This window comes from Phascolarctos cinereus, unplaced genomic scaffold, assembly GCF_003287225.1.
Source record: "Phascolarctos cinereus isolate Bilbo 61053 unplaced genomic scaffold, phaCin_HiC Scaffold_5;HRSCAF=322, whole genome shotgun sequence".
NCBI lineage: Eukaryota > Metazoa > Chordata > Mammalia > Diprotodontia > Phascolarctidae > Phascolarctos > Phascolarctos cinereus.
In genome coordinates this window covers 383,134,144-383,160,187 of record NW_027555958.1, presented here as the reverse complement: position 1 = coordinate 383,160,187, position 26,044 = coordinate 383,134,144, and the positions used below count along the sequence as shown (strand labels likewise).

The following is a 26,044-nucleotide window of genomic DNA, read 5'->3' as shown; positions in this document are numbered from 1 at the left end:
CAAAACCCCACTGTGCTTACTGTTTATTGATTATTTTTTTTAAAAAAGCTTTTCATACAATAGAGCATTAAGAGTCTTGGAGTATCTACTCCAACGAGGAGTACCTCATGCATACATGAAGATCACACACAATTCCTTGACAAAAGCAACCACAGAAATAATTGATTATAAATATCAAGCAAAGGTGAAAATAGGGAAGTGCATGCTTGCCAAAAGTATTTGCAAGTGATACTGAGGATATATTACACAAGAATCAAACAGAGGAGAGATTCCCTACAGGTGGTAAGATCCTGCAGCTGTTACTATTTGCAGATGATATATTTCTGATTCCAGTAAAGCTCAGAACCTTATCGGTTCTCCTGAAAGAAACTGATGAATATTCTAAAGATTGGCCCAACAATCTATACAGGAAAAACTAAAATGATGAAAAATATTTATTATCCAGACTATGACAAAACTCATAAAGAATTAAAGTTCTGGGTGACCCAAGGAAAAACAAGTACAAGTAGACTGAAGCCTATTTCTAGTGATGACCTATGTGAAAGAAGTATTATCAGGGATATCACAAGGAAATCTATGATTGGAAAGGAAGTATGTCAGTCATGAAGCCTGAATAAAGGTTAGCAGATGGAAAGCTCAATGTTCCACTAGTATCCTCAAAAAGTAAAAAGGCCTGGGCCTGAAGAGGAAGGCCACTAAAACACAGGGTAGAAATAAAAACTAAAAATGATCTGAATGGGTAGAGATTCGTACCAATGGAGGGAATGCCCACATCAAAATGATCAGAGATTCATTTTCAATTAAAGTATTTTTTGGTTAAGGATGCAAGGAAATATGTAATATATTTTAGAGAAATTTCCATCAAAAAATAGTTATAATTTGAAAAAAGTTCTCAAGCTTGTAATGTAAGCAGTTATGTGAAATAACTTTATTTTTTGATGATAATTTTCTGATAATGACAGCTAAATTAGTATATATAATATATATATATATATATATATATATGCATGCTTTTATATTGTAAGCAAGTGTATATGAGATAAGCCAATCAAGTTGTCAATTTAGCTCCCCTTACAGATCACTTTATAGAGGGAAACAGTAATGTCTTTTAAGATTTTAGAAACATTTGAGAGTCTGTTTTTACCTGTATTTAATAAGATTAGACCTGTATTTTCTTCATTCTCTTAACTTTTATAGGACTCCAAATAACTTTCATTACTCTATAAATAATGGTAACTATTTTCCTTTATGTTCACTTTTATTTTTCTTATAATAGTTATTATATTATGTATTCATTTTAATTACATGTAAATGAATTTTTAAAAATGTATTGCATTTAATTTCCTCCTACTGAAACACATGGTCAAGTTATCAAATCCACACACAAATATTTACTCAGATTAATACAATGTATAACATTTGCAAATTTTTTCCCACATAATTTAATCGTATTAATAAAGTGCTCTGAAATGCAAATTAATTTGGTAGAAAAAATACCTGATGAACGTGAAGAATTCAGATTCTGAACTGGATGGACTATTATATCTTGTAAACATCCAGAAATTCTCCTATTCTTCATCAAACTCCTGCTCCTACAAAAAAGAAAGGCCACAAGGAGCTATTATTACATGTTATATTCTTATAAATCATCACTTTTTCCAAATGAATTTGGACGTCTCATTTCATCAAATCTCCATTATGTAAAACAAGAAGAAAAAGAAGAAGAAAATTTCAATAGTTAATTCTACATTATATCTACTAATGAAGGGGAGAAGTAGATAGGCTAGAATATCAAATAACCCCCTAAATCATTTATGTTGGCTCTGCAATAGATGATCTGCTAAATTCTTAGGAAAAGTATTTTAAAATGAATACTTCCACTTCCATGCTACCTGCCTCTTGTAATCTGGCTTCTGACCCCTCCAGTCTACTAAAATTACTATGAAAAATCATGAATGAGCTCTTAAATGATCTGGGGCAATTTTCTCTCAGGCTGCCCTGCTCTTGGCTGGACTTCTTTGCTCATAGCTTTCGATGAGAGACAATGGTGTAAGGGGAGAGGTCATATGACTCTGGTCCTTGGCTTTTTGAGTTTGTTTTCTTCCATTTTAATTGAAGATATATATAGAATATAAATAAAATAAAATAAAAAGACTACAAAGCCTCTAATTTTGAGCCTATACCAGTAGAGGGAGTAATTCTTAAGTGATGCCTAGGTCTTATTTTCCTGTTAATGAATTGGAAAACAAGCTTAAAATCTTATTAGAAGAATCAAATATATTTTATATCCTAGAACTTCTAAATTGGGTATTTTTTTTTAGTAGAATGCTTTTGAACACCTGAATAATTTAAAAGTACCATATTTGTAAAAATAGTAATAATAATTGATTTGGGGCCTTAACTTTATCTATGAAGACATGAAAGATTTCAATCTAAGAAGTTTTAGCTTCATGTCAATGTTTATAACTGAACTGCAAACTTGAGGAATGTTGGCAGATAATGGAAACCTGACAGACTCTTAATGATAGCACTGCTACCTGGGGTGAGATACTGTTGTTCTGCAATAAAGCAGTCTGGTTCAGCTGACTGTAAATTTGATACACACTGTTGACAGTTAAACATAAATTCTACCTGTAGTTAAGTAAAAAAAAATTTGAAAGAAACTTGACAAGGAGTTTATTTTTAGTATAAATATAATTTTAATAGACTAGTATTTGAACAAAAACCATTTTCCTGTTTTAAAGATGTAATATTATTATATTATATACCAAAATGAGCTCTTAAGAATTTGATTTTTCCTATTCCTTCTAATAAAAGATAACAGATTGAGATATGGAAAAAACCAGAAAGATAATGTTTTTAGATCTCTATGTTCTTTATCACTTGATAGAGAAATATTTAGACTTAGCTACCTTACATTTGGGCATGTCAGTTTATCTCTTTGGGCCTCTGTTTCCATATTTGTCAAATACATGGGTTAGGCTCTTTGATTTCTAAAGTTCCTTCCATTTGCGACTGTGACTTTTTGTTTAGATAGAGTAAGTTAAAGTATGGTCCTATCAACTCACTGAAGGAGAAAGGCACAGAGACATAGATATTCCAAAGCAACAGGCAAAGGAAAACACTCACTCTTTTTCCTTTCTGCCAATATATTGCTTAGAATGAGAGTTAATTTTAACATTGAATGCACTCTAACTGCTCACTAATTCTCAAAAGAAGAATTATGAAATATTAACAACAATATAAAAAAACCACTAAAATCACTAATAGTAAGAAAAATGCAAATCAAATCAAGCAGATTGGTAAAAATGACAAAAGATGAGAATAATCAACATTGGAGGGGTTGTGAGACAGGGACACTAATACATTTTGATAGAACTATGAATCAGATCAACTATTCTGGGAAACAATTTGGAACTATGTTAAGAAAGAATCTTAAATGTCCATTAGCTTTCACTCAGAGATTCCACTGCTAGTGATTTGATCCAAATATCAAAGATATGAGTCTAATACAATGCAAAATAGTGAAGAACTAGAAACAAAGGAGATTTCTATCAACCAAGGAATGGATACACAGTGATACACGAATGTAATAGAATATTATTGCCTCCTAAGATATAATGAATATAATCCTGCAAGATCAAATAAGCCTTAGTACTCACACCTCATCAGTGCCCTCTGTCCCTCTAACTGGAGGGTAGAGCCATGAGCACCAAAACCTCCAGTTAAGGAGGAGGTCCAGGACAGCCATGCCCTCCCCCCTTTTCAGCCTCCTTTTGTGTGCTGTCTTCTCTCATTAGACTATTTGTATTGTATTTCTATTTGTATCAATAAAACTTAGCACAGTGCCTGGCACATAGCAGGCACTTAATAAATGCTTGTTGATTGGTTGACTGAATTGACAAAAAATAAAATAAGCAGAATCAAACAATAGACACAACGACTACAATATGAATGGAAAGAACAGTAACAACAAAACTGAAACTAAAGGGGGTATGAGTAGGACAATATCTGGCCTCAAATAAAAGACAGAACTGCTTCCCCTCTCCTTCACAGGGGTAGTGGACTATGGATGTAGAACCCTACGTATATTGAGGATGTGAGGGCTGTACTAGTTAGCTCTGCTGAGTTGCTTTGTCCTCTTCTTTCCTTTTTATACATTCTTATAAGAAATTGCTCTCTGGATGGAGGAAGGATATCATGGGAAATGAAGGCAATGTGCAAACAAAAGATCAATAAAAACAAAAAAACAGCTGAGGCTGCAAAGTGCTAAAGACACTAAAAAGAGCTCCAAAGTTACAACTTCAGATGATGCCAAAAGAAATTAACTTGAATAAACCTACCTATTTGTATCAAAGCAGAGACTGTTATCCTTTCCTCTGTAGGAGAAGCCCTTAAAGAGTGAATATTCCAGAGGTCATGAGGGGCCCCCAAACCTTCTTTCATGATCATTTTTATGATAACAACACTTGTTTAGAAGATAATTAGCTCAGTTCATAGGTGTAGTCTGTGGCCATGAAACAGAAGTTGATGCTGGGTAACTCTGGTAAGGGGTTTGCACCTACTGAATCTCACAGCTCAAAAGGCCCACAGAGATAAGATCTAATCTAAGACTATCTAGGACATTTGGTCTTCCAGCCTCTGCCTGAAGATCTCTAGCAATAGGAAATCCACTACCCCCAGAGGCAGCCTTGGGTATTTTTTAGACATTTTCTAATTGTCAAGATGCCTTCCCTCATATCAAGATCAAATCTGCATATCTGCAACTCCCGCTGAATGTTTCTAGCTCTATCCTCTTGGGCCCAGAGGAATAAATTCAATCTCTCTTCCATATGACAACTTGAATTATACCAGAACTTATTAGATTTTTTTCTCTTATCACCTCAGGCAAGGAATTGTGTTTTATAAACACACTTAACCCCATTGCCTAACAATAAAATAAATAAAAATTAAGTACTGTAATTTGATTAGTTTTATAATATTCCTCATGAAATATGACCAGATAGCATGTAAAAAAAAGTTCCTTTAAAACAAAAGAACGTTCTGTGTATGGGGGAGAAAAATATAGTATTTACCTTCTTCTAGAAAATGAAGAAACTGCTGTATTTGCTAAATCAGGTTCCCATTCATCTTCTGGATCATAAAAGATATCTTCACCCTTAATGCTACTATGACTCTAAGAAAAAAACAATTTATTCTGGTTAGTTTTTCTCCCTTAATTTTTCCTCCTGATCTTTTCCATAGAACATTTCCTGCTTTCTGGTCATCACCTTCATTCTCCTGCCATTGCCCCTGAGACACTAAGCTTTTGCCTTCTGTCATCTGAACCAGGCCTCCACATAACTTCCTAACCATCTCTTCGTTGTGACACTACTCCACCTCATCTCCCTTTTTGGCTCTCCTTTATCTGTCATTTTTCCCCATTAGAATGTGAGCTCCTTGAAGGCAAGGCCTTAATTGCTTGTATTTGTATTCCCAGTGTTTAGCATGGTGCCTGGTATGTAGTAAATGTTTAATAAATGTTTGTTATATCTAATTCCATCCATCCCTTAACCAAAATCCCAATCCTACAAAATATGCTGTTAGTAGCTTTGGCATTTTTATGAGTTATAAAAGGTTATATAACAAGTAAAATCAGACTAAGTATTTTCCTCCCTTTCCAAGTATAAAATAACTAAATTACTTGATATTAAACTTTTTTCCAAACAAAAGATTTTATTAAAATTCCATACCTCATAGAGTTCTTTCATTGCTGCAAGTTTAGATTCAAACTTCTCCAGGCTCCAGAAAGTTGAGATTCCCAGCTGAACATTACGAACCTGGACCTGAACAGAAGGCTCAGTACTATTTCTTTGGCTTGATATATCATGCCTGAATGAAGAAAAATAATAATAAAGCACCTTTAAAAAACACAATACTTCAGGGAACATTTCCTTAACTAGAACAAGACAATAAAATTCTGACAAAAATTCTTCTGTAATTAAACATTTATATAGTAGCAAAAAAAATACTTAATATGAATTATGTAAAGAAAAGTCTGCAATACTGCATAAACTGCTGATTCAAAAAACATCTCAATAAAGAAAACATCCTATTTTAATTATGAGAAGATATGAATTAATTTTTTAGATTCATACTTGATTACTCTAACAGATCTATGATCCTGCCAATTTGGAAGCTTCCTCCAACACCGAAGACTACAATCCATCAATGCACCTCTTATCCATGTTCAACAATTTTACCTAAAAGATCCACCCAATCTGATGGGGAACCTTCCTCACTTTCTCCCTACATCATGACGGAACCAGTGGAATGCTGTCTGCCTGTCAACACTTGTCTTCACCCATGTGAGCAGCCTGTCTTATCTTCCTATTGTACTTTTTTTGACATCCTTTACTCCTATTCTACCTCAGAGCCCCTCATTGGTTATATGTTGCAGCTTGTTCATACCCACCATAGGACTTACTTTTTTTATGAATCAATACACTATCTATTTTTAGGTTTTCCTATGAATGATTAAAAAATGAAATAAAAATAATTCTTTAAAAAAATTTTTATCAGAGCCTAATATTTTATATTACATTGATTTCTGGATATATCCCTCCTCCTTTCTCCTCTGTCTAGTAAGCCATTGCCTATAACAAAGATTTAAAAAGCAGTTCAGCAAAACTAATACACATGTCAACAATGCCTCATAGCATATGCACATTTGGAGTCCCCACACCAGCCCCTGTAATGAAGAGAGGGAAGAACACTTTTTCAACTCTTCTCTGGGGCCAAGATTGGTTATTATAATTATATAGTAATCAGTTTTGTTTAGAACAATTGTTTTTAACACAAACCTTGGGAACAAAATGCTTGCAAAGATATTTCAGAGATTTCAAGAGCTTAGCACTGGTAACTTTTCTTGCCTGACCAACAATGCAAAGCAAGTTCATGAACCAAATCTCCTCTAGATCACTGTGGACAGCTTTTCTGCTGTTCCTCATTAAACACAAAAATACTTTGCCAACTATCAATGCATAGTGGCATCTGGGGTTATAGTCTCCACAAAGTTTTGGCATAGTTCCTATACATTAAAATGTTAGGAATCTCCAGATAATTGTAGAAAACACAATTAAAGTTGAAAATTGGAAGGAGCCTTGACGAGGATAAAAGGCATTTTATAGTCAACAAATATATCACTCACCTACAAAAAACATAACACTTTCTTAATTTGTTGCTAATGGTGTTGGCTTCTTGGATCATCACTGAGAGCTTCATGAAATTCCAATTAGGCTGGACTAATGCAAAACATAAATAATAAACTAAGCAAGAATAAGTAAATATGCTTCTCTAAGAACAGCCAAATTTCTAAAAAGTTACTAGAATTTTGAGGTACTTACTAGTAATAACTGACATTTATATAACATTGCACATTAAAGTATTTTATATGCATTATTTCACTTGAGTCTCATAACCCAGTTGGGTACTACAAGTATTATCCCTATTTTAAAGATGAGGAAACCGAGGCTAACAGCAGTTAAGCGATTTGCTCAGTCACACAGCTAGTATGTTTCAGAAGCTGAATTAAAATACAAATCTTTCCTATTCTGAGTTCAATACTCTATCCATTATGGACATTGCTTCTCTTCTTAACTTTATAGTGTAGATGATAAGATGTATGGCTAAAGAACAGATGTATCTAGATCCCAAACTTTATTTATCTATGTAAAGGTCAGTTCCCCAGTAGAACATGAACAGCTTGTAGGCAAAGAGGCTTTTTTTAAAGAAAAATTCTGTATCCTAGGCATTTGCACACTGACTTACATATATACTCATTTTTATAAGGTAATATGCATGGCTTTACATTAAGATACATACCAACATTCTCCATCACTCACTTGTTAACATTTTGTCCTTGTTACTCAGATTTTGTTGTAGAATCTGTACTTCTTTAACAATCTTCTGCTTCTCAGCCTCCAAAGCTTCAAGAATCTTTGCATGCCGAACAGTATGATCTTCTAAGGCCTAAATAACATCCATTTGTATAGACCCATCCAAGAGATAGAACAAAAAAAAAAAAAAATATATATATATATATATATACATACACACAAATACAATGATAACACTTATATTTATGACTAACCTTTGCTTTGTAGCATATTAATTTAATTAATTAATTATAAAATTGTAACAAATTGCCTATGTTTTTGCTTCATAACAAATGCATTAAAGTTGTTTTTACGGCATAAGTTTAACTTTTTCCATCTAAAAATTTTGATGGAAAGTAAAAAATCTGCTCACAAACATATGATCAGAAGCATTAGTGATCAAGAAAAAGGTTTCATTTCAGAGATTATTTTGAGAAGATCTCTTGCATATGTCCATTTCTCTCCACTCATATTGCCACCACTCTAGTTCAGACTAGGCCCTAATCACCTCTCACCTAGACTATGAATTAGACTCTCAGCTTCAAGTCTATCCCATTTCAATCCATCTTCCTCACAGCCACCAAAGTGATCTTCCTAAAGCAAATACCTAACCATGTCACCTCCCCTACTCCTCTCACACAAATTCTAATGGCTCCTTATTTCCTCTGGAATCAAATATAAACTTTTCTATTTGGCATTTAAAGCTCTTTACAACCTAGCCTCTTCCTATTTTTCAAGTTTTAAATAAATGACTTTACTCCCCTCCACACGCTTTCTGGTCTATTCACACAGGCCTCTTTGCTATTCTTCACACACAACACTCCCTTGTCTGCTTCAGTACTTTTATATGGGCTCTCTCCCATGCCTAGAAAGCTCTCCCTTTTAAACTCTATCTCACAGAATGCTCTAAGTTTTCTTTAAGACTTATCTCAAGCACTCTCTCCTCCAGAAGGCCTTTCTAGCCAACCCAGCTGCTACTTTACAGCTCTATTCCATACAGCCTGAATATATCTTGCTGATGTATGTGGTGTCTCCACATAAGAATACAATCTCCTTGCCATGAGGGTAAGAACTGTTTTTACTTTTTCTTTGTATCCCCAATGCTTGGCACAGTGCTTTGTATATAGTAACTGTTTAACAAATGCTTATTGACTGACAACATGAAAAAATTCTAATCTGTCACAAAAGAAATTTTGAAGACAGACAGATATGACTTCACACTTCTCTATTAGAAGGTAATCTAGTATTATTAAGGTTTTCACCAAATGATTAGTATTTTAGAGATTGGTAGCAAAAGAAGGCACTATCTGTAAAAGGCACAATATTCCTTAGTTATTTAGGTAATTTGGAATCTTTGTCATGTAGTTTAACTATGCTTAGTATTAGGAAGCAATCTGTGCTGCTTTCTGCTTTGAAGAGGGGAATAAAAAAAGACAGAAAAAGAGAAGAATTGCACAGTAGTCAGTCTATCTAGCTAAACCTTACCTACTGATCTATACCTTAAACATTCCAATCAGAAATAAAGATGGGGGTAAAGGGAAGGAAGAGACCTACTAAATCTAGATGAGAATGAGAAATGGTATAAGAAGGAGGTATGAAATCATGCAGGTGTGGAGCTATCCCTAATGACTCTGTTCTTCTGGCTCTCAAATCTAAGTAAACAATGGGAGAAAGAAGGCACCTACCAGAACAACTCTGGCCTGACAAGAAGGCACTTTCTCACTTGTGTACTTTATTTTTACACCTCCTTGCAAACCTTTCAAAAACATCAAGATCCCAAGAGCAGAAAAAAAGGGCTAGTGCTTTCCTTATGACTGATCAAACAAACTAGTTATGGACTAGAGATTACCTGTTTCGTAGCCAAAGTCTCCATTTCTAATCGCTTCTTATTAACATAGACTTTCTGTTCAAGATGCTGTTTTGCTTTTTCTAATTCTTGTATTTTGTCATTAGCCTTCTGGTTATTTATTTCCTCCATTTTCTTCCTCTCAGATTCTTCTTTCTTATAAAGAACAACAACACAACAGAACACAATGAATATCATCTTCAAAGCAAGGGTCCAGGTCTAGCAGAAGGTTCATGGGTTAAGAAGGTGGATGACATGAGTCCAAATCCTAGCTCAGAGACTTAGAGTAAAGTATTTAACCTCAGTGGCCTCAGCTTCCAAGTAGATCAAAGTTTCCAACTAAAATCAAAACCTTAGTCAATGCATAAAAGACTTGTGTTTACTAATGGGAAAGTTACCATACCAACACAACTTATAATAAAAATTGGATAAATAACTAGAAATAAGTTTCAGTGCTTTTAACTTTTAGGATCTTCCCCTTCAAGAAAAATCTTTGGAATCTCAGAGAATTGGGGTGCCAGATTTTAGCTACCAACATAACTATAGCTACAAATCTTAGATTATACATATTTTCTTTGCATTTTTTCTTCTACCCACAGCAATGATTTTCTGGGCTACCATTCTTCCTTCAGCAGAGGGAATATAGGTGTAAAACTCCTCACCCTACACACCCATTATTCACTCAGGGTCCCCTGCACCCACATTCACATCATCAGTATGAGGTTCTGATAAACACTAAAAGTAAACTAATGCTGCTTTTTACCAGTTCTGTTTCCAGGGCTTTTATTTTACTTTCATAAGTAGCTCTTTGAGAAGACAGCTCTTGCTGAGCCATTTCTTTTGCAATCTGGATTCCTTGCATCATTTCTTCCTTAGCTTTTAACCGTGCCTCTTCTATTTCTGCTTCAAGTCTGTAAAGTGGCAAGAAATCTATAGTATTCATTTTCTAACATTTCTGTTTGCCAAGAAATAGTTCCAAACCATGGTCAAATGTTTCCTATTGAAGAATTATTTTTATCTAAAAACTTTAACTATGACAACTTTGTATTTATTATATAAAAATGCAATTTTATGCCCAGAGGAAATTTGTTCACATTCCTTAATACAAAGATATTTTACCAAAAAAAAAATTGATGATGGTTACAACAAAAATTCCACATGAAAATCAATAACATCAAAGTCAACTTTTGTTTATAACTTAAGAAAATAAAATTCTGAACTGTAACAAAATTTAAATGATGATAGGGCTATTATAACCCTCAAATTCATTATATTTCAAGTTACCTGTTATAATTTGGCTTGACAGATGAAACTGTATTACAAAACAATTTTAAAGGACTTAGAATGTGCTTTCTTGCCTGTGAGTGAAAAAATAGGCTTTCTTCTTTCTTCTTCAGGTTTTAGTAAAGGCAAAGCAAAGAAATTAAAGAATAAGGAGGCCAGTGGACAGAGGCAAAAACAGTATCAGACTTTGTTAAAGAGCATCATGGATAGTAGGATAAGTTTACTTTAAACCAGAGATGTGACAAAGTGTGTATATAATGTCACTATAGTATCTTATTTATCTATCTAAAATATCCTAATCCAATCTGCTAAGGACTAATTCTTTTTGGCAGCTGCTGCTATTTCTATTACTGTAAGAAGGGATAAGCAAGAAACCAGAAAAATGCACATGCAGAGGTAAACCTATTTTTAAGTCTGGGGAAAAACTATGTCCTTACTAACTAGCAGAAAAAAACTGAATACTAGATGGTTGCAGGATGTATCACCATATAGCTACTGTTTACTCCTGTGCATACAGAATTTGACACCTAATACTATCAAGAGAAATACTTACTGTGATCTCTGAGCCATAAGCAATTCATTTTTTGCAAACTCAAAGTCTTTTGGACCATCATTTGTAAGAACAGACCCACAAAATGATATTTTTCCTTTCTGTACTTCTACTGGATGATTAAATCTAAAATAATGATCTCCACCAAGAATGACACGATCACCCTTTAGGGAAAAAAAAAGGCATATATTTATTAAATGAGGTTATTTGAATGTTGGGGTAATTAAGAAGAGCGAAAAGATCAACTTAGCAAAACGAGGGAGAGGGACAGCTAGGTGGCACAGTGGATGGAGCACCAGCCCTGGAGTCAGGAGGACCTCAGTTCAAATCCAGCCTCAGACACATACCACTCACCAGCTGTGTGACTCTGGGCAAGTCACTTACACCCCAACTGCCTCATTCAAAAAAAAAAAATGAGGGAGGGTAAATCATGTATAACAATTATACAGTTTATTAAAAATTTAACTGCAATGTTAACTTTTTTAGACATAATATTGATTTCAAACATTTTTAAAAATATATAATTTTTATATCAATTAACTTACATGATGCAGAATTGTGGATTCTGAAATATGTTTTCCATTTACATATGTTTTTGCATCTCCTAGTGGAATAATACTGACTGTTCCACCAAAATTTTCAATAATACTATTAAAATAAAAAGCAAAATTATTACAAGTGTAAGACACACAAAAGAGAAAAGAAAATTGACTATTGTAATTAGGCTTCTCCTTGTGGAATTAAAGTTTATGTTTAAAACTTTAAACTTTAAAATAATGTCATAGTCAATGTATATTTGCATGAAGAAATTCTTTAAACATTGTCTTGTTATATTAGAAACATTTTTAATCATCACAAGCAAGAAAAGAATTTGAACAAGTTAAGAAAACTATATATAAGAAACAATTCTGTCATTAGAAAATTAGAAAACTATAGGGCTTACGGCAGGACTCATTATTGACATTCCAAAACATTTTCACTAGGACCAACATAAATTTTCAACATAAATATAAAAATTCACAAAGTTAACTGTACTTTCTTTTAATTAATTCCTTTGGTATATATATTTTCAAAATAAACTAAGTTGCACAGTGCTGGCAAGGAAGAGGAAAGGGTCATGGTGATGGGACAGGTTGAGATGGGTCAGGCCTAAAGATGCAGCTGAGGGCCCCCCATCCCCACATGCACTGAGGAGATATGTACAAAAAGCAGATGATGATGAAAACGACCCCGATGAAGATCAAAGAGAGATGAACGAGCAGGAAGATGAACTTGAAGATGACCCAAATGTGGTAAAAGACTATAAGGATGTGGAGATAGTCATCCCATCTTTTTGGCATGATATCATCTTAAAAACAGGTCTGGAAATTTCAAGAAACAAGTTTATTTCCTTTTATTTAAAGGATATATTTTCTTAGAATATCATTGTAACATCCTTTGCAAAACATGCATGAATTTGTACTATTCACATATATAACATAGTACTCTAGAGGATGCTAAACAGTACTGAAAAAAAGGAAGGACAGCTGAAAACTGTCTCTGATGAATTAGCTATCCTATCATATACCCTCAAAAGTCATGTAGGGATTCCCAAGAGAACAAAAGATGAAAAATTGGATAGATGTAGTGAGTGAGTGTGTGTGTATGAAGGTGTAAACATTTTAAACTATAACTATTCTGTAAGTTTTTAAAACAAGTCTCAACAGTTAAAATTTTTTTTAAAGACACTGTTTTTGTGAAATAACTTACCAGTGATCATCAGCAATTAACACCCCTGATAACTGAATATCATGACCTGAGTTGGGTTTATACTTTCCAACAGTGGTTTTTCCTTCTTTTATCATATAGAGTAACATCTCTGATAGTTGTGGATCTTCATTGAGATTGACAAGGTTTGGTAAACGGTTATCCATTTTGAATGTAATTCCTGCTTTCTAGTTAAATTCATTAAAAAACAAAATGAACTTAATTAGATGCAACAATATTTCTACTTGTTTAAAATGAAAATTCTACCTTTTGAGCTGCAGTCACATGTTCCCAACTGCCTATCAGATATCTCAAACTCCACAAGTTCAAGATGGAACTCACCATCTTTCCCCCAAAACCTACCTTTATCTCAAACTTCTCTATTTCTATCAAAGGCACCACCATATTTCTAATCATCCAGGTTCAGAATCTTCCTGTTCAACTTGATGCCTGACCAAGAGCCAATTAGCTGCCAATTTTTTTCATGCCTACTCCCCATAGAATCTCTCAAATACATGCCTTTCTCTTCAGCACACAGCCACTACCTTTGTTCAGGCCCTCGTAATCTCCTGCCTACACTATTTCAATAACCTCCTAACTGGCCTTTCTGCCTCAAGCCCCTCTGCACTCCAGTCTATCTTCCACACAGATGCCAAAGTGATTTCCTAAAATACTGGTCTGTCCATGTCACTACCCTACTCAATATTCTCCATTAGCTCCCTATTGCCACTAGGATCAAAAATAAGTTCCTATTTTGTTTTTAAAACCCTTTCTAATCTTAGCATACATTACCCACCTTTCCATATCTATGGTCCAACCAAACTGACCTTCTTGCTATTCCTCATACATGACTCTTCATCTTCAATCTTTGTCCCTTTGTACCCTATACCTGAAATGTATTCCAATTTTGCCTCTGCCTCTCCTTCAAAAGTCTATTCAAGAATCTACGTCTACATGAAGCCTTTCCTAATTCTCCCAGCAGCGAGTGCCCTGGCCCCTATACTTACTTTGCATATACTTATTTATATACATGTTGTCTCTCCTGAGAGTCCTTGCCCTCAAAGCGAGTGCTGTTTCATTTTTAATCTTTGCCTCCTAAGCACAGTTGCTGGTACACCGTATGCACTTCAAAATGTTTGTTGATTAAGAAACATAATATGAGTACTAACATTCAGCATGAAACTTCAAAATAGAATAAAAGCATAATCTATAATCTCCTCTTTACTTCTACATTTCTTTTCCCCCCATTACTCTTTTTTTTAAGCAAACCTTTTTTTTATTTTTAAGCAATTGGGGTTAAGTGACTTGCCAGGGTCACACAGCTAGTAAGTGTCAAGTATTTGGTCTAAGGCCAGATTTGAACTCAGGTCCCCCTGAGTTCAGGACTGGTGCTCTATACGCTGTACCACCTAGCTGCCCTACCCCCCATTAGTCTTAATGGCACCATCATTACCCTGGTCACCCATTTTAAAGAACCCTAAAGTTCTTCTCCTAGCACTATGCCAAATCCTACATCTATACTCCACATACCAAATTCTTTCATGCCTAGACTATCCTAATAGCCACTTTACTGGCTGGCCTTCCAGCTTTCAATCTTTCACCCCTCCAAAACCATCTTGTAAACTTCTGACTGGTTAATTTTCCTAATTCACAGCTCTGAGATAATCCTGGTGCCCTTGCAACTCACAAACCTTCAGTGTCTACAGAATAAGCCAAAATCCTTAAGCCCATTATTTAAAGTGGGATTTAATGTTTAAGCTTTTAAATAAATAATTTGGCTCCCACCTACCTTTCCAATTTTATCTCCTACTACTGCCCAACATGAACCCTCAGCCAAAGTATCCACCAACCAAAAGGCTGTACCTTTTTTCCCCTCTTCAAGTATTCTCCTCACTCTCTTACTAGCAAAATCCCACCCAAATTTTAAGGTCCAGCTCAAATCTTACTTTCTCCATGAATCCTTCCCTGGGGGTAGTTAACTTAAATAGAATTGATCTCTTCCTCCTTAAAACTCATGAAGCATTTGTTTGTGCCACTTACTTTATAGATAGATTTGTTAGTTATTTTTATTGTGCCTTATTTTGACAACTAACTTATGTACTTCTGGAGAGCACTGGCTAGAGGCTTATCATCCTTCCTATCTCAACAACAACTATTTTTTTGTCTTAGAATAAAGTAATACCTGCAACTCCTTCGTTTCTTGAAGCTTTCTTTTTTCTGCTTGTTCAAGTTTTTCTCTCCATGCCCTTTCCAGAAAGAAATTAATTGAGGTCCACATTATGACACATAAGAAAGAACATCCTGACCATAAGAGGTACTAAATACTTGAATCAATTACCCAGGGAACTTAAGGCATTTTTTATTCTGAAACTATTTCAAAACAGAACAGATTAAGCCCAATTTTTTGAAAGCAGGGGAATGTACTTGGTACCTGGGAAAAACTCCCCACTAATTCTAAGATTCCTAACAGTACATACATTTAAAGTTTAAAATAATTACCTTTGCATTTCTGCTATATCCTTTTCTTGTTGATGAAGTTTCATTCTTAAGGAAGTTATTTCTTGCTGACAGCGTCTGTATCGTTCAGGGTCAATATTCCGAGTGTTTCGCTGAGTGGCTTTCATCTTTTCAATTTCTGCTTTTAGTTCTAAATATTTTTCCCAAAAGAAACATGCAAATATAATTAATACATGGCATATCTGATGGTGTAACTCTTCATTTGTACTTTTAAATCTTTTTTTGTGGTACTTAGAGCACTCTTGACTTAGGAAAAAAATGTATTTTATCTTAATTTTTAATGACATAAACGTATGTTTAGAATGAACTTAAAAGTGTTTCCATATTAACAAAAAGAAGTCTGTCCCTTCCCTAGATGACAAATCAAAGAAACAAGATAGTATACTACTGCTGTATAAAAGAAACTGAATAACAAATATTTTAAATACCTACATACTAAGTATGTAGTTTACAAAATACCTCCAGATAGATATCTCACTCCGTATCTTAGACATTTGCTGAGAATTCCAAATAATTATGAATATTCAAGTTCTTAACTAACCTCTGATAATTGTTCCTAAAATAGCAATTCAAGAAAATAATCTATGATAATTATCTTTCTGTCCAGAAATATTTCTCCAGAGATTTCCAAGATATAAAAGATTTATTTTAATGAGGACTATCATTTGTCCTCATTACATGAAACACAGAGGTAGCTAGGTAGGGAAGGTCTGTGTTGTGGAATAAGAACTTTACAATTCTTGGTTTTTCCTAGATCAACTGCTATATGAAACTGTGAGCAATGAGAGCAGGAGATGGGGAAGATGATGGATCCACATGTAACATAAATAATTGTCCCATTTCCAAAAAGGATTATTCAACAAGGAAAGGCTTTGTTATTTGTAGAATACATAAGTCAAGATATGAATGAGAATTAATAAGTTATTAGAAGAAATTAACTTAGAAAAGCCAATGATAAAAATTCAAATCTAAGTTGTTTCTAAGTCACTTACCTAAACAAGGTAAAGTAGGAATTAAGAACCCAGGGATGGCAGTAGTGAAAAAGAGTCCAAGAAAAGGTTGGGTCAGTGGGCAAGAATGGGAATTTTTGTAGTTTGGAACACAGAAATATGCAGCAAGAATAAAGAGTTCCTTGAAAATGACAGGTAAGTGGATTAAAATTCCCAGCATTTCCTGACTGGACTTTTCTTGGACTCCTCTTCACTACTGCCATCCTTGGACTCTTCATTCCTAGTTTGTCTTGCTTAGGGTCTTTATTCTTCCTCTATATCCCTCCCTTTATCATTCTCCCTCGATCACACTGGAATGCTGTTAAAATCAGGAACTGAGAAAAAGGACATGGACATTTTTATAATGCACCAACTTCAGTTTTGAAATCATTTATTAGGCTACCATTACATCTATTACACACAACAAAATAAATATGTTGATAGAAAAATGTTATTCACCTCTAATTAATTTGGCATTCACATCTTCATTTACTTTGGCAATGTTGATTATCAGACGGGCTTGCTTAGCATACCGAAGTGTGCTTAACGTTTCTTCTACGTTACTAGCAGCAGGGCTAATTGTAGCAATCATTGCAGTTTTTGAATTTCCACCTAAGCTTTCTTTTAACAACCTTTAAGAAAAAAAAATAGTCTTTACTCTAACAAGAACTTAGTACCAGTAATTTTCTAATATCATAAAATTAAACTAATATAACATATACTCTTATCACAGATTAAATGCCATTTTAAGGGTTTTGAGAATATGTAATTTATGTAAGAAGTTCATGAAAAAACTATTAGCCAATTTTTAGTTTTTATCACAAAGAAGTATTTTAAGGCAAAATTTTAAAAGATATTAATTAGCATCTACTTGATTATTATATGCCCTGATGAGAGGTGGGGTGTTAACTTATACTCTGCACTAAAGCTATATCATAAACAAGTAGTCTTAGTTCATTCCAGCTCTTGGTTATCAGTTTATAAACAATATCCCCATTATCTAAAAGGGCTTGATCTATGCTGAGCAAGAACTTATACACTGCTTCCTTTTGACTCCTTACGTAGATGAAAGGACTTTTTTCCCTTTCTGAATTGAGCTTTTAAGAAATATAAGGAAAAAACAGTTTCCTATAGATTTAAATATTGCGCATGTCTAAATTTCACACTATTAATTCCTTTTAAGACATCAATCATATGACAGATCTAAAATCATCATTCATATGATCTGATTAAATAAAATGATATTACAGTGCATTAAATTATATATTATATATTATATATTCTTAAATTAAACATGTTAACTAGCCTAATTAGCAATGTGAAGTTGATTCCCACTTGAGGGGCTTTGCAACATTAAAAAATGCAAATTTCTTATACAACAGCTGATATAAAACAAATTTTTGCAAAAATTGTATTAAATGAATTAACCAGTTGAAACTTCATCTATATTCCAAGAAAGACGTCAGCTTTGTAAGAAAAAATTTCTAGAATAACAATGAGAGGGCCTGAGATTCCCTAGTAGTAGAAATGACATTAAATTTGCTTTTATTGAAAATTTTCTAAGCCAAAAAATTTCAATATATCTAACAAATGAAACATCTTACAAGTCAGATTATTCCCTTAATTCAAAAAAGTATTTATTGAATGTCTAGTACAAAAAAAAAGTACTTGTGGGGAAGGAAAAAATGAACCAGAGCTGAAAAGAACAGAATGAAAAAAATCAGAGAATCTCAGAATGGAAAAGGATCTCAGAGGCCACCTAGTACCTAACACATACCTAACCAAGAATTCCCTCTACAATATAATCAACAAATAAGTCATCTAGCTTTTGCTGAAAGACTTCCAATGAGAGGGAACCTGTTACTGCTGAAGCAGGCCTTTTCCCTTTTGGGTAGATCTCATCAAAAAGATTTTCTTTACAAAAATCTTAGAATAGCTTCTACCTAAAACTTCCTTTCAGTAATCTTAATTTTGCCCTCTGGAACCAAACAGAACACATCTACTCTCTTCCCTGTGATAGCCCTTTTGAAGGGAATTTTCATGAGCTGCCTAAGTAGCTTTCATGAAGCTACCTAAGTTATCTCTCCTCCAGTGCACTTTCTCCAGCTTCCTATGGCACAATTTTTCACCTCTCCACCCTAAAGGTCGCCCTCCTCTGGGTGCTCTCTCATTTATCTAAAATGTAGTACCTAGAACGAAACTTAAAACTCTACTTGTGATCTGACCATGACAGAGTACAGAAGTATTATCATCTCTCTAGTACTGCATTCAAAATACTCAAATGGATCAATAATCATATTGATTCAGAAGTTCCCTCCCATGATAAAGACCATAACCTATCCATTCCTGACCATCTTGTATAACTCTTGTCCATGTGTTTCTATAAGTTCATCATAAAAAAAAACCACCATCTTACATGCTGAAAGTCCTTCCCCATTCTCCTGGACATTGCAGGGGTACCAACAGAGTACTCTAGCTGTATCAATCACCCCTCACTTTCACCATGGCCCGCTTTTCTTCCTATATAAAAATTCCTTGATAACATATTTTACTTCTGTTCTTTTTCCAAAATTCTCACTAGTTAATATATTATAGCCTGCTTATGCCCACCATGTATTTTTCCACTGCCTCAGTGTGACATTTATGTTTAATTCTTCGAAGACTGTTGAATTTCACATCTTGCTTCCATATAGCAAGAATGACTGAACTTTTAATAGAAATATTAAAAGATGGGCCTTTGCTTTCATGAAAGCATGGCACTGGAAGTCCTAGATACTAGGCTTGTTTTTTTTTTAATGTATTCTAAGACTGCCTGAGCATTTAAGGTTATCATATCACAATAGAACACATACTAAAATTAAAGTCCACCAAAATCCCCAGATATTTTTCAAATGGACCTATTCCTCACTATACTTCCTCCCTCTTAAACTTATGAAGTTGATTTCTCAAACCCAAAATAATATCCCTATTATTCAACTGAGCCCAATGATCTAGATCAGGTCTGCACAACATATGGCCCGTGGGTGGTGTACCATGTAAGCCTAATCTAGATGGTCAAGATCTTTTAAAAATATATCCTAATTCTGTCATCTAATGCTAGGTATCCCTCCCAGCTTTGTGTGATCTTCAAATATAATGAGCAAGCCATCTATGTTTCTTCAGGTTTCTGATAAAAATGCCAAAAGGTAGAGGCCAAGGCCAAACACTGATCCCTAGGGCGCTCCACTAGATACTTCTTACCATGCTGACATCTAACCATTAACAATTACTTTCTGGTCCCAGCCAAACAGTTCTGAAATTATATATCTACACTATTATTTAGCCAACATTACTCCATCTTTTCATCATTTTGTTCTATTCTTTTCCAGTCTAAAATTCACTTCTCTTGGCACAGAAAACAAAAGGAAAATAAGATCTAAGGGGCTCTGCCTTCTAAGTGTAAGTTATCATCCCACTCACCCTGTATATGAATCCCATCCCTTCTCTGAATCACCTTTTCCCACAATAGAGTAAAAACAGCATCAACAAAACCCCACATCTTCGTTGTCATAGCTTTCATCCCCAGCTTCATCTCATTCTAGCACTCCTGATGCTATTCTAACAGGAATCGCCCACATTTCTGTATTCATCTTGTTACTTGTCTTTGCTTCTAACTTCCATACATGCTTTTCTAAAAATTAAGTTAGTTGATAAATTCCCTGTATATTTATCCAGTATCTTTAGCTATTTCTCCTTTTTTCTCCTTACTAGGATTGCTTATCTTTGTGTATTTAGAATTTCATCTCACTCCTCCTGGACCAATTTCCTCTATAAAGTTTTAGCCCATGGAATACTGTGCTTTCTTTGAACCCTCTGAAATCTGGCCTCCTAAAAGCTGGAATCCATTTCTGACTATATACATGGCTTTTTCTCTCTCACTATTACAAATTCTAAGGTGAACTAATCACCCTTCCTCTCCCAGTAAGGTTCTCATCATTTCCACGCTGGCAACAAGTTGGTGAGAATCAGATCTAAGATAGCATAACATTTTTTTTCTTTTATTGATGTATAATGAATATTATTTCTTTCAGTAAATTTCAAAATCCATGAAAGTCGGGTTATTCCCTATAGGCTTCCAGTTACCAACTGGAACTCCACTATAAAACATCAATTGCAAAGTCACATCTCTGTAAAGTGGAAAAACAGCCTTTCTTCCAAGTGCTTAGGGAATAGTCTAAATATTGTATGTCTGAACTAAGAGATAGACATATATTAATAATCACTATGATAGCACATGAACACATGTAGTGCATGTTATCTTACTGCTGAAGAAAATAAGATTTTAAAAGGTAACTTACAGAATATGAATGGCCATTATGAGAATATATATACTATTTCCCTCCTCAATCAATGAGTTATTTTATATAATAATAATTTGTACTTCAAAATATACTCACCATGTAAGAACAGATTCACGATAAGGAATAAAAACTCTTTTTCGGTTTGCTTGCTCAGAGAGAGCAGAAATAACCTTTCCCAAAGTCAAGAGTGACTTGTTAATACTCACACCTTCCTAAATTAAAAAAGAGCAGAAAAAAGTAACTGACATGTCACAATAATGTCACCTCATCTGGGTCCCTAAAATAAATTTTTTATATTGGTTAACTAAATAAAATTTCTCTTCTACTATATAACTGCCACTTCATCTATGCTTCAAAAGTCTACAAAGATATTACTTTGGAAAAGGAGTTATATAATTAAAAACAACCTAAGACCACAGCCTACATCATACCACAGAAGTATATTCCCATAAAATGCAAATTAAAATGATTACCATTTGAAAATCTTGTGGTCTCCTCCAAATGCAACATTCTTTAACATAAGTTTCATCAAAATGTAACATGGAGAACACTCACCTTTAGCCTCTCCCCACTAGTTTGAATCGCCGAGCAGCGCTCACTGCCTGCCAAATCAATTAGATTTATGCGACTAATGATCCTGTGATCATGTTCCTCCTCCTTCCACAAATTCTGTCTGTAGTAAAAAGATAGTAAAAAGCAGTGCTCTAAAATCAGAGTCAGTTATCCTAAGGCATAAAAATCTTCAAAAGGAAAATCATTATACAACATTGCTAAATCTTTATTTTCAAAATCATTCATTCACATTTTTTTGTGATGTGGCAATTTTATCATGCAATAAAACATTCACACTCTCTATTCATGAAACAAAATAAAAATAGAATTGGGCTTTATAAGTAAAAGAAAAAACAATGAAAGAAAAAGAATGAATTTATTGCTTTAAAAAGCATTACAAACTGTTAGCTATATTGACAGAATGACCCTTTTGGTCATATACTACTAACTCTGCCTCCTTTACGTTATCCACTATAGTATATAAGAGAAAAACATAAGCTTCAATCTCACTGTTGATACATACAAAAACCAATTATCAAAAAGTACCTTTGTTTGGGTCATCACCAATGTAAAAACCGAATGTGAACGGGAACTTTTGTCATTCATACCAGTAGCAGCAGTTGCTCTTTGCTTATTTCCCAATTCAAGCCAGCTCTAATTAAAAAATTAAAATTAAATTAAATTTTAAAAAGAAGAAGGGGAGAAAAATGACAGACTATAGGTAAGGTCAGTCTCATGGCATAGTGAAGAGACTACAACTTTTAGAATTTGAAGACCTAGGTCTGAATCACCCTACTACTCAGATATGTGGCCACAGGCCAATCTTGTAATCTCTCAGAGCCCGTTCCTACACTTTATGTGGAAATAATACTTGTACTATCTTTCTCAGAGGGCTGTTGTGAAGAGAGTCCTTTACACCCTTTAAAGTACTTATAAGGAAGTGAGTTATTAGCAGAATTGAGATATTTTAATCAGTTTTTAGTCTCCCTTTCCTATTTTTTCTCTCAAATCTCAACTGGATAATAATACTATACCTTAAAAAAACAATTCTAGTTTCCTGGGTTGATATAAAAGATGCATTTTTTTATATGAGGAGCAATATATTTCTATCTACAAAACAAAGACAATCCACCAAAAAATAATCACAAAACTGACCACTGGTAGTTAAGGAGAAAAAGTATACAGGAACAACATTTTTATAAGCAATAATCATCTTTGCAAACAGGAAGTTTTTAAATAAAACAGATATTAGATCTTACCTGGACATCAGTGTAGGAACTCACAACATTCCTATTTTTTTTTAAAACAGAAAGGAAAAACAGATCTCACTAAAGATAATTCTAATTTTTTTCATAAAACATGAAAATATATTTCAAATATATTGTAGCTATCTTCAAACATATGACTGCAATAATTCACACATTCTTTATTTGATGTCATTTCCTATTTGGCAGAAACAAATTATTTGCATATGACAGGAAATAAAGTGATAACTCAATCTTAGAGAAAATGAATATTCACTTAATATAATGAAGAAACTTAATACTATAATATCCAACTCTATAACTGTAAAGCTAAATTCTATGTACATGTTTATCTGATTTCAGAACAATTCTGGGCTTGTCAATTGTTCTAATCTCTTAAAAAGTAATTTTGCTCTCCTCCTTGAAGAAACACAGGATAAAAGGCTAAGAGTCAAAAATCATTTAATTTAGTTCAGATCCTTTTCCCCACATCTCCTAGCAGAAATGACACAAGTTCCTCAGTAGAAGTAATGGGAGGTTGGAAGGCGAAAAAAGGGAGAGCTAGGAAAATTGGTTAATCAGAAAAGATTTAATATGTGCTAACTGTGGGAATCTTTATGCCAGGTACTATGGAGGATACAAAAAGAAAGACATGGTCACTGCTCTTAGGAAGTTTTATGATACAGCTTACAAGAGAAGGAAGTATTAGAAAGATAAGTATAGGTGTTGTAGAAAAGGAATGGTGGTCCAGAGTTTCTGACCTGGGTAAGTGGTTAGGAACTTAGAGCTGAGTGTCCGTAGTATAAGCATTTCAAATTCCATATGTGTAAAATCTGCTTATCCTGCACTATTTCTGCCAAGAGTACACCAGTCTTTCATGTTAGAAATGTTAGTGCTATCTTTAATTCTTCCCTCCAATATTAATCCTATATTAAAGTGTAAGTTTCATGAGAACAGAGATCCTGTCACTTCATTTTTCTAATATATTTCTCCCAGCACAAAGCTCAATGCTATTCACAGTGAAGATATCTACTAAATTAAGTGGACAACATTTACTCTAAAAGGCTGCATCTACAGACGTAAGACAGTATTAAAAACACATTCAGTCCCATTTTTCCCTAATCCCATTCAAAACTTACACTGACAGAGCTTCTACATAGGGTCCAGAAACTGGGTGCTCTCTTACTCTGAGCTGGTAAAAATTAATATTAGCATTAGTTAAGTAACATAAATAATGTAAAACACAACTTACAAGCATCATTTTTCTACTTTCTGAATTTAGAGCAAAAAAAAAAATCAGCCTTTTTTTTTTACTCGGAAATAACAAAACATTCTCAAAATTAATAATTTGCAAAGCAGAAGGATGACTGTCCAAACACTAACAGATTTTTTTTAGAATATGTGAAATTCAGTAAACCTATAAGACATAATTTTTATTTTAAGCAAAAGTACTTATGCATTTCCAAAAAACCGTGAATTAATTCAGAGGTGGGGAACCTGCAGCCTCGAGGCCAAATGTAGCCCTCTAGGTCCTCAAGTGCAGCCCTTTGACTGAATCCAAACTTTACAGAACAAATCCCCTTAATAGAAGGATGTGTTCTGTAAAACTTCGACTCAGTCAAAAGACCATACCCAAGGACCTAGAAGGCCACATGTGGCCTCGAGGCCACAGGTTCCCCACCCCTGACTAAGTTCTAACAGTAGCTACTATAGAACTTTGCACAGAAACAGAAAAACTAGTAAGAACTTTGGAACAAAAAGATTTAGGTAATTTCAGTATACTATTATGTATTATGACCCCCCCTAATTTCATAGTTTGAATGCAGCACATTTTAAAGTCTGTCTACAGTCAATATAAGAAAACAGAAAAGTAAAACCATGTAAATGACGTTTAGAAACAAACTGCTAAAGGGACAATAAGTATGCATTTTGCATTCATTGTCAGAAGCAGTTAACATATCAGTTGGTTTTATTAAACTTTTTTCTTTTCTTTCTTCATCTTTATTAGGGGATAAAAGGAAATGAATTTGGAAATGAATGATATATCAACAAAAAGTTATCAATTAAAAGACAAAAAAAAGAAAATAAACTGCTAAATGAAAAACATATATGTGCGTATACATACACAAACATAACACTTCATATATATATATATATATATAAAACATATATTCAATTTGTTTTTATGCCACAACATAACTGGACAAATATATTAACCTCTCTAGAATTCAATTTTCCTCATCTGTAAAATGAGTCTTCTGTGGTCCCTTCCAGCTTTTAAACTATATCATTTTTATGTAAGAGAAAATATGCACTTATATTAAAAGAGAATTTTACATGAAAAGGATATCCACAAGACAAACATGGAATTAATAATCTTTTTAAAAGTTACACCTTAAAAATATACCAAGAATACTTTTAGTGCTTTTTAATTATACATTAGTTATAGATCAGTTAAACTTTTAGGGGGAAAGCTCAGTGGCTTTTTTTTTAACTGAGCACTAGATTAAAATTAAAATGAGTATCTTAACAAGTGATTCAATTTTTATTGTTCATACCATTATTGATTAATGGTAAGAACAATATAGTAACTGTAGTTCACATACATTCCATCTACAGCATCTTCAAAAACTGAAACCATGTATTCACATATCATAAATTTAAAACAAGCAAGCAGAATAGAATTTTGAAATCTTACAGGTTGCTTTTTCTGTCCACTTTCAGCTTTACAAACAAGTAGATCATGAATTTTTTCATTGTAGATTTCAAAGAAACTCATTTCAAGGTGAAAGGAGACCTAGTACAAAGAGAAACAAGTAAAATGAAAATATACCCTTAAAGATTCTTAAAAACAACTGGAAGGCAAGACATGAGGGGAAGAAAGAGTGGAAGACAGTGTTTACTGGTGTTTGTGATCAATATCTAACTATATATGATGTTCCTACCAGTATTCATCCACCAAGTGGAATTGGATTTCAGGAAGACTAAACTGGCCATGAAATGCAGGATGGCTTAGGGAAAAAAATGGTGGCAGGGAGACAGTTAGGAGGCTACTATAGT

At 33.9% G+C, this 26,044-nt stretch overlaps 1 protein-coding gene across 1 annotated transcript in view; it reads right to left on the bottom strand.

Moving 5' to 3' along the window:
* KIF14 (kinesin family member 14) overlaps positions 1-26,044 on the bottom strand; it is a 63,631-nt gene that overhangs the window by 21,664 nt on the left and 15,923 nt on the right. Inside the window, 20 exon segments of the mRNA XM_021003182.2 lie at positions 1,498-1,592; positions 5,076-5,176; positions 5,733-5,871; positions 7,190-7,283; positions 7,884-8,010; positions 9,766-9,918; positions 10,526-10,673; positions 11,600-11,760; positions 12,142-12,244; positions 13,346-13,530; positions 15,525-15,588; positions 15,842-15,989; positions 17,308-17,480; positions 21,285-21,400; positions 21,744-21,845; positions 21,847-21,861; positions 22,287-22,394; positions 23,000-23,030; positions 24,124-24,176; positions 25,683-25,781. Of these exon segments, the coding sequence (XP_020858841.2) occupies positions 1,498-1,592; positions 5,076-5,176; positions 5,733-5,871; positions 7,190-7,283; positions 7,884-8,010; positions 9,766-9,918; positions 10,526-10,673; positions 11,600-11,760; positions 12,142-12,244; positions 13,346-13,530; positions 15,525-15,588; positions 15,842-15,989; positions 17,308-17,480; positions 21,285-21,400; positions 21,744-21,845; positions 21,847-21,861; positions 22,287-22,394; positions 23,000-23,030; positions 24,124-24,176; positions 25,683-25,781 (2,215 nt within the window).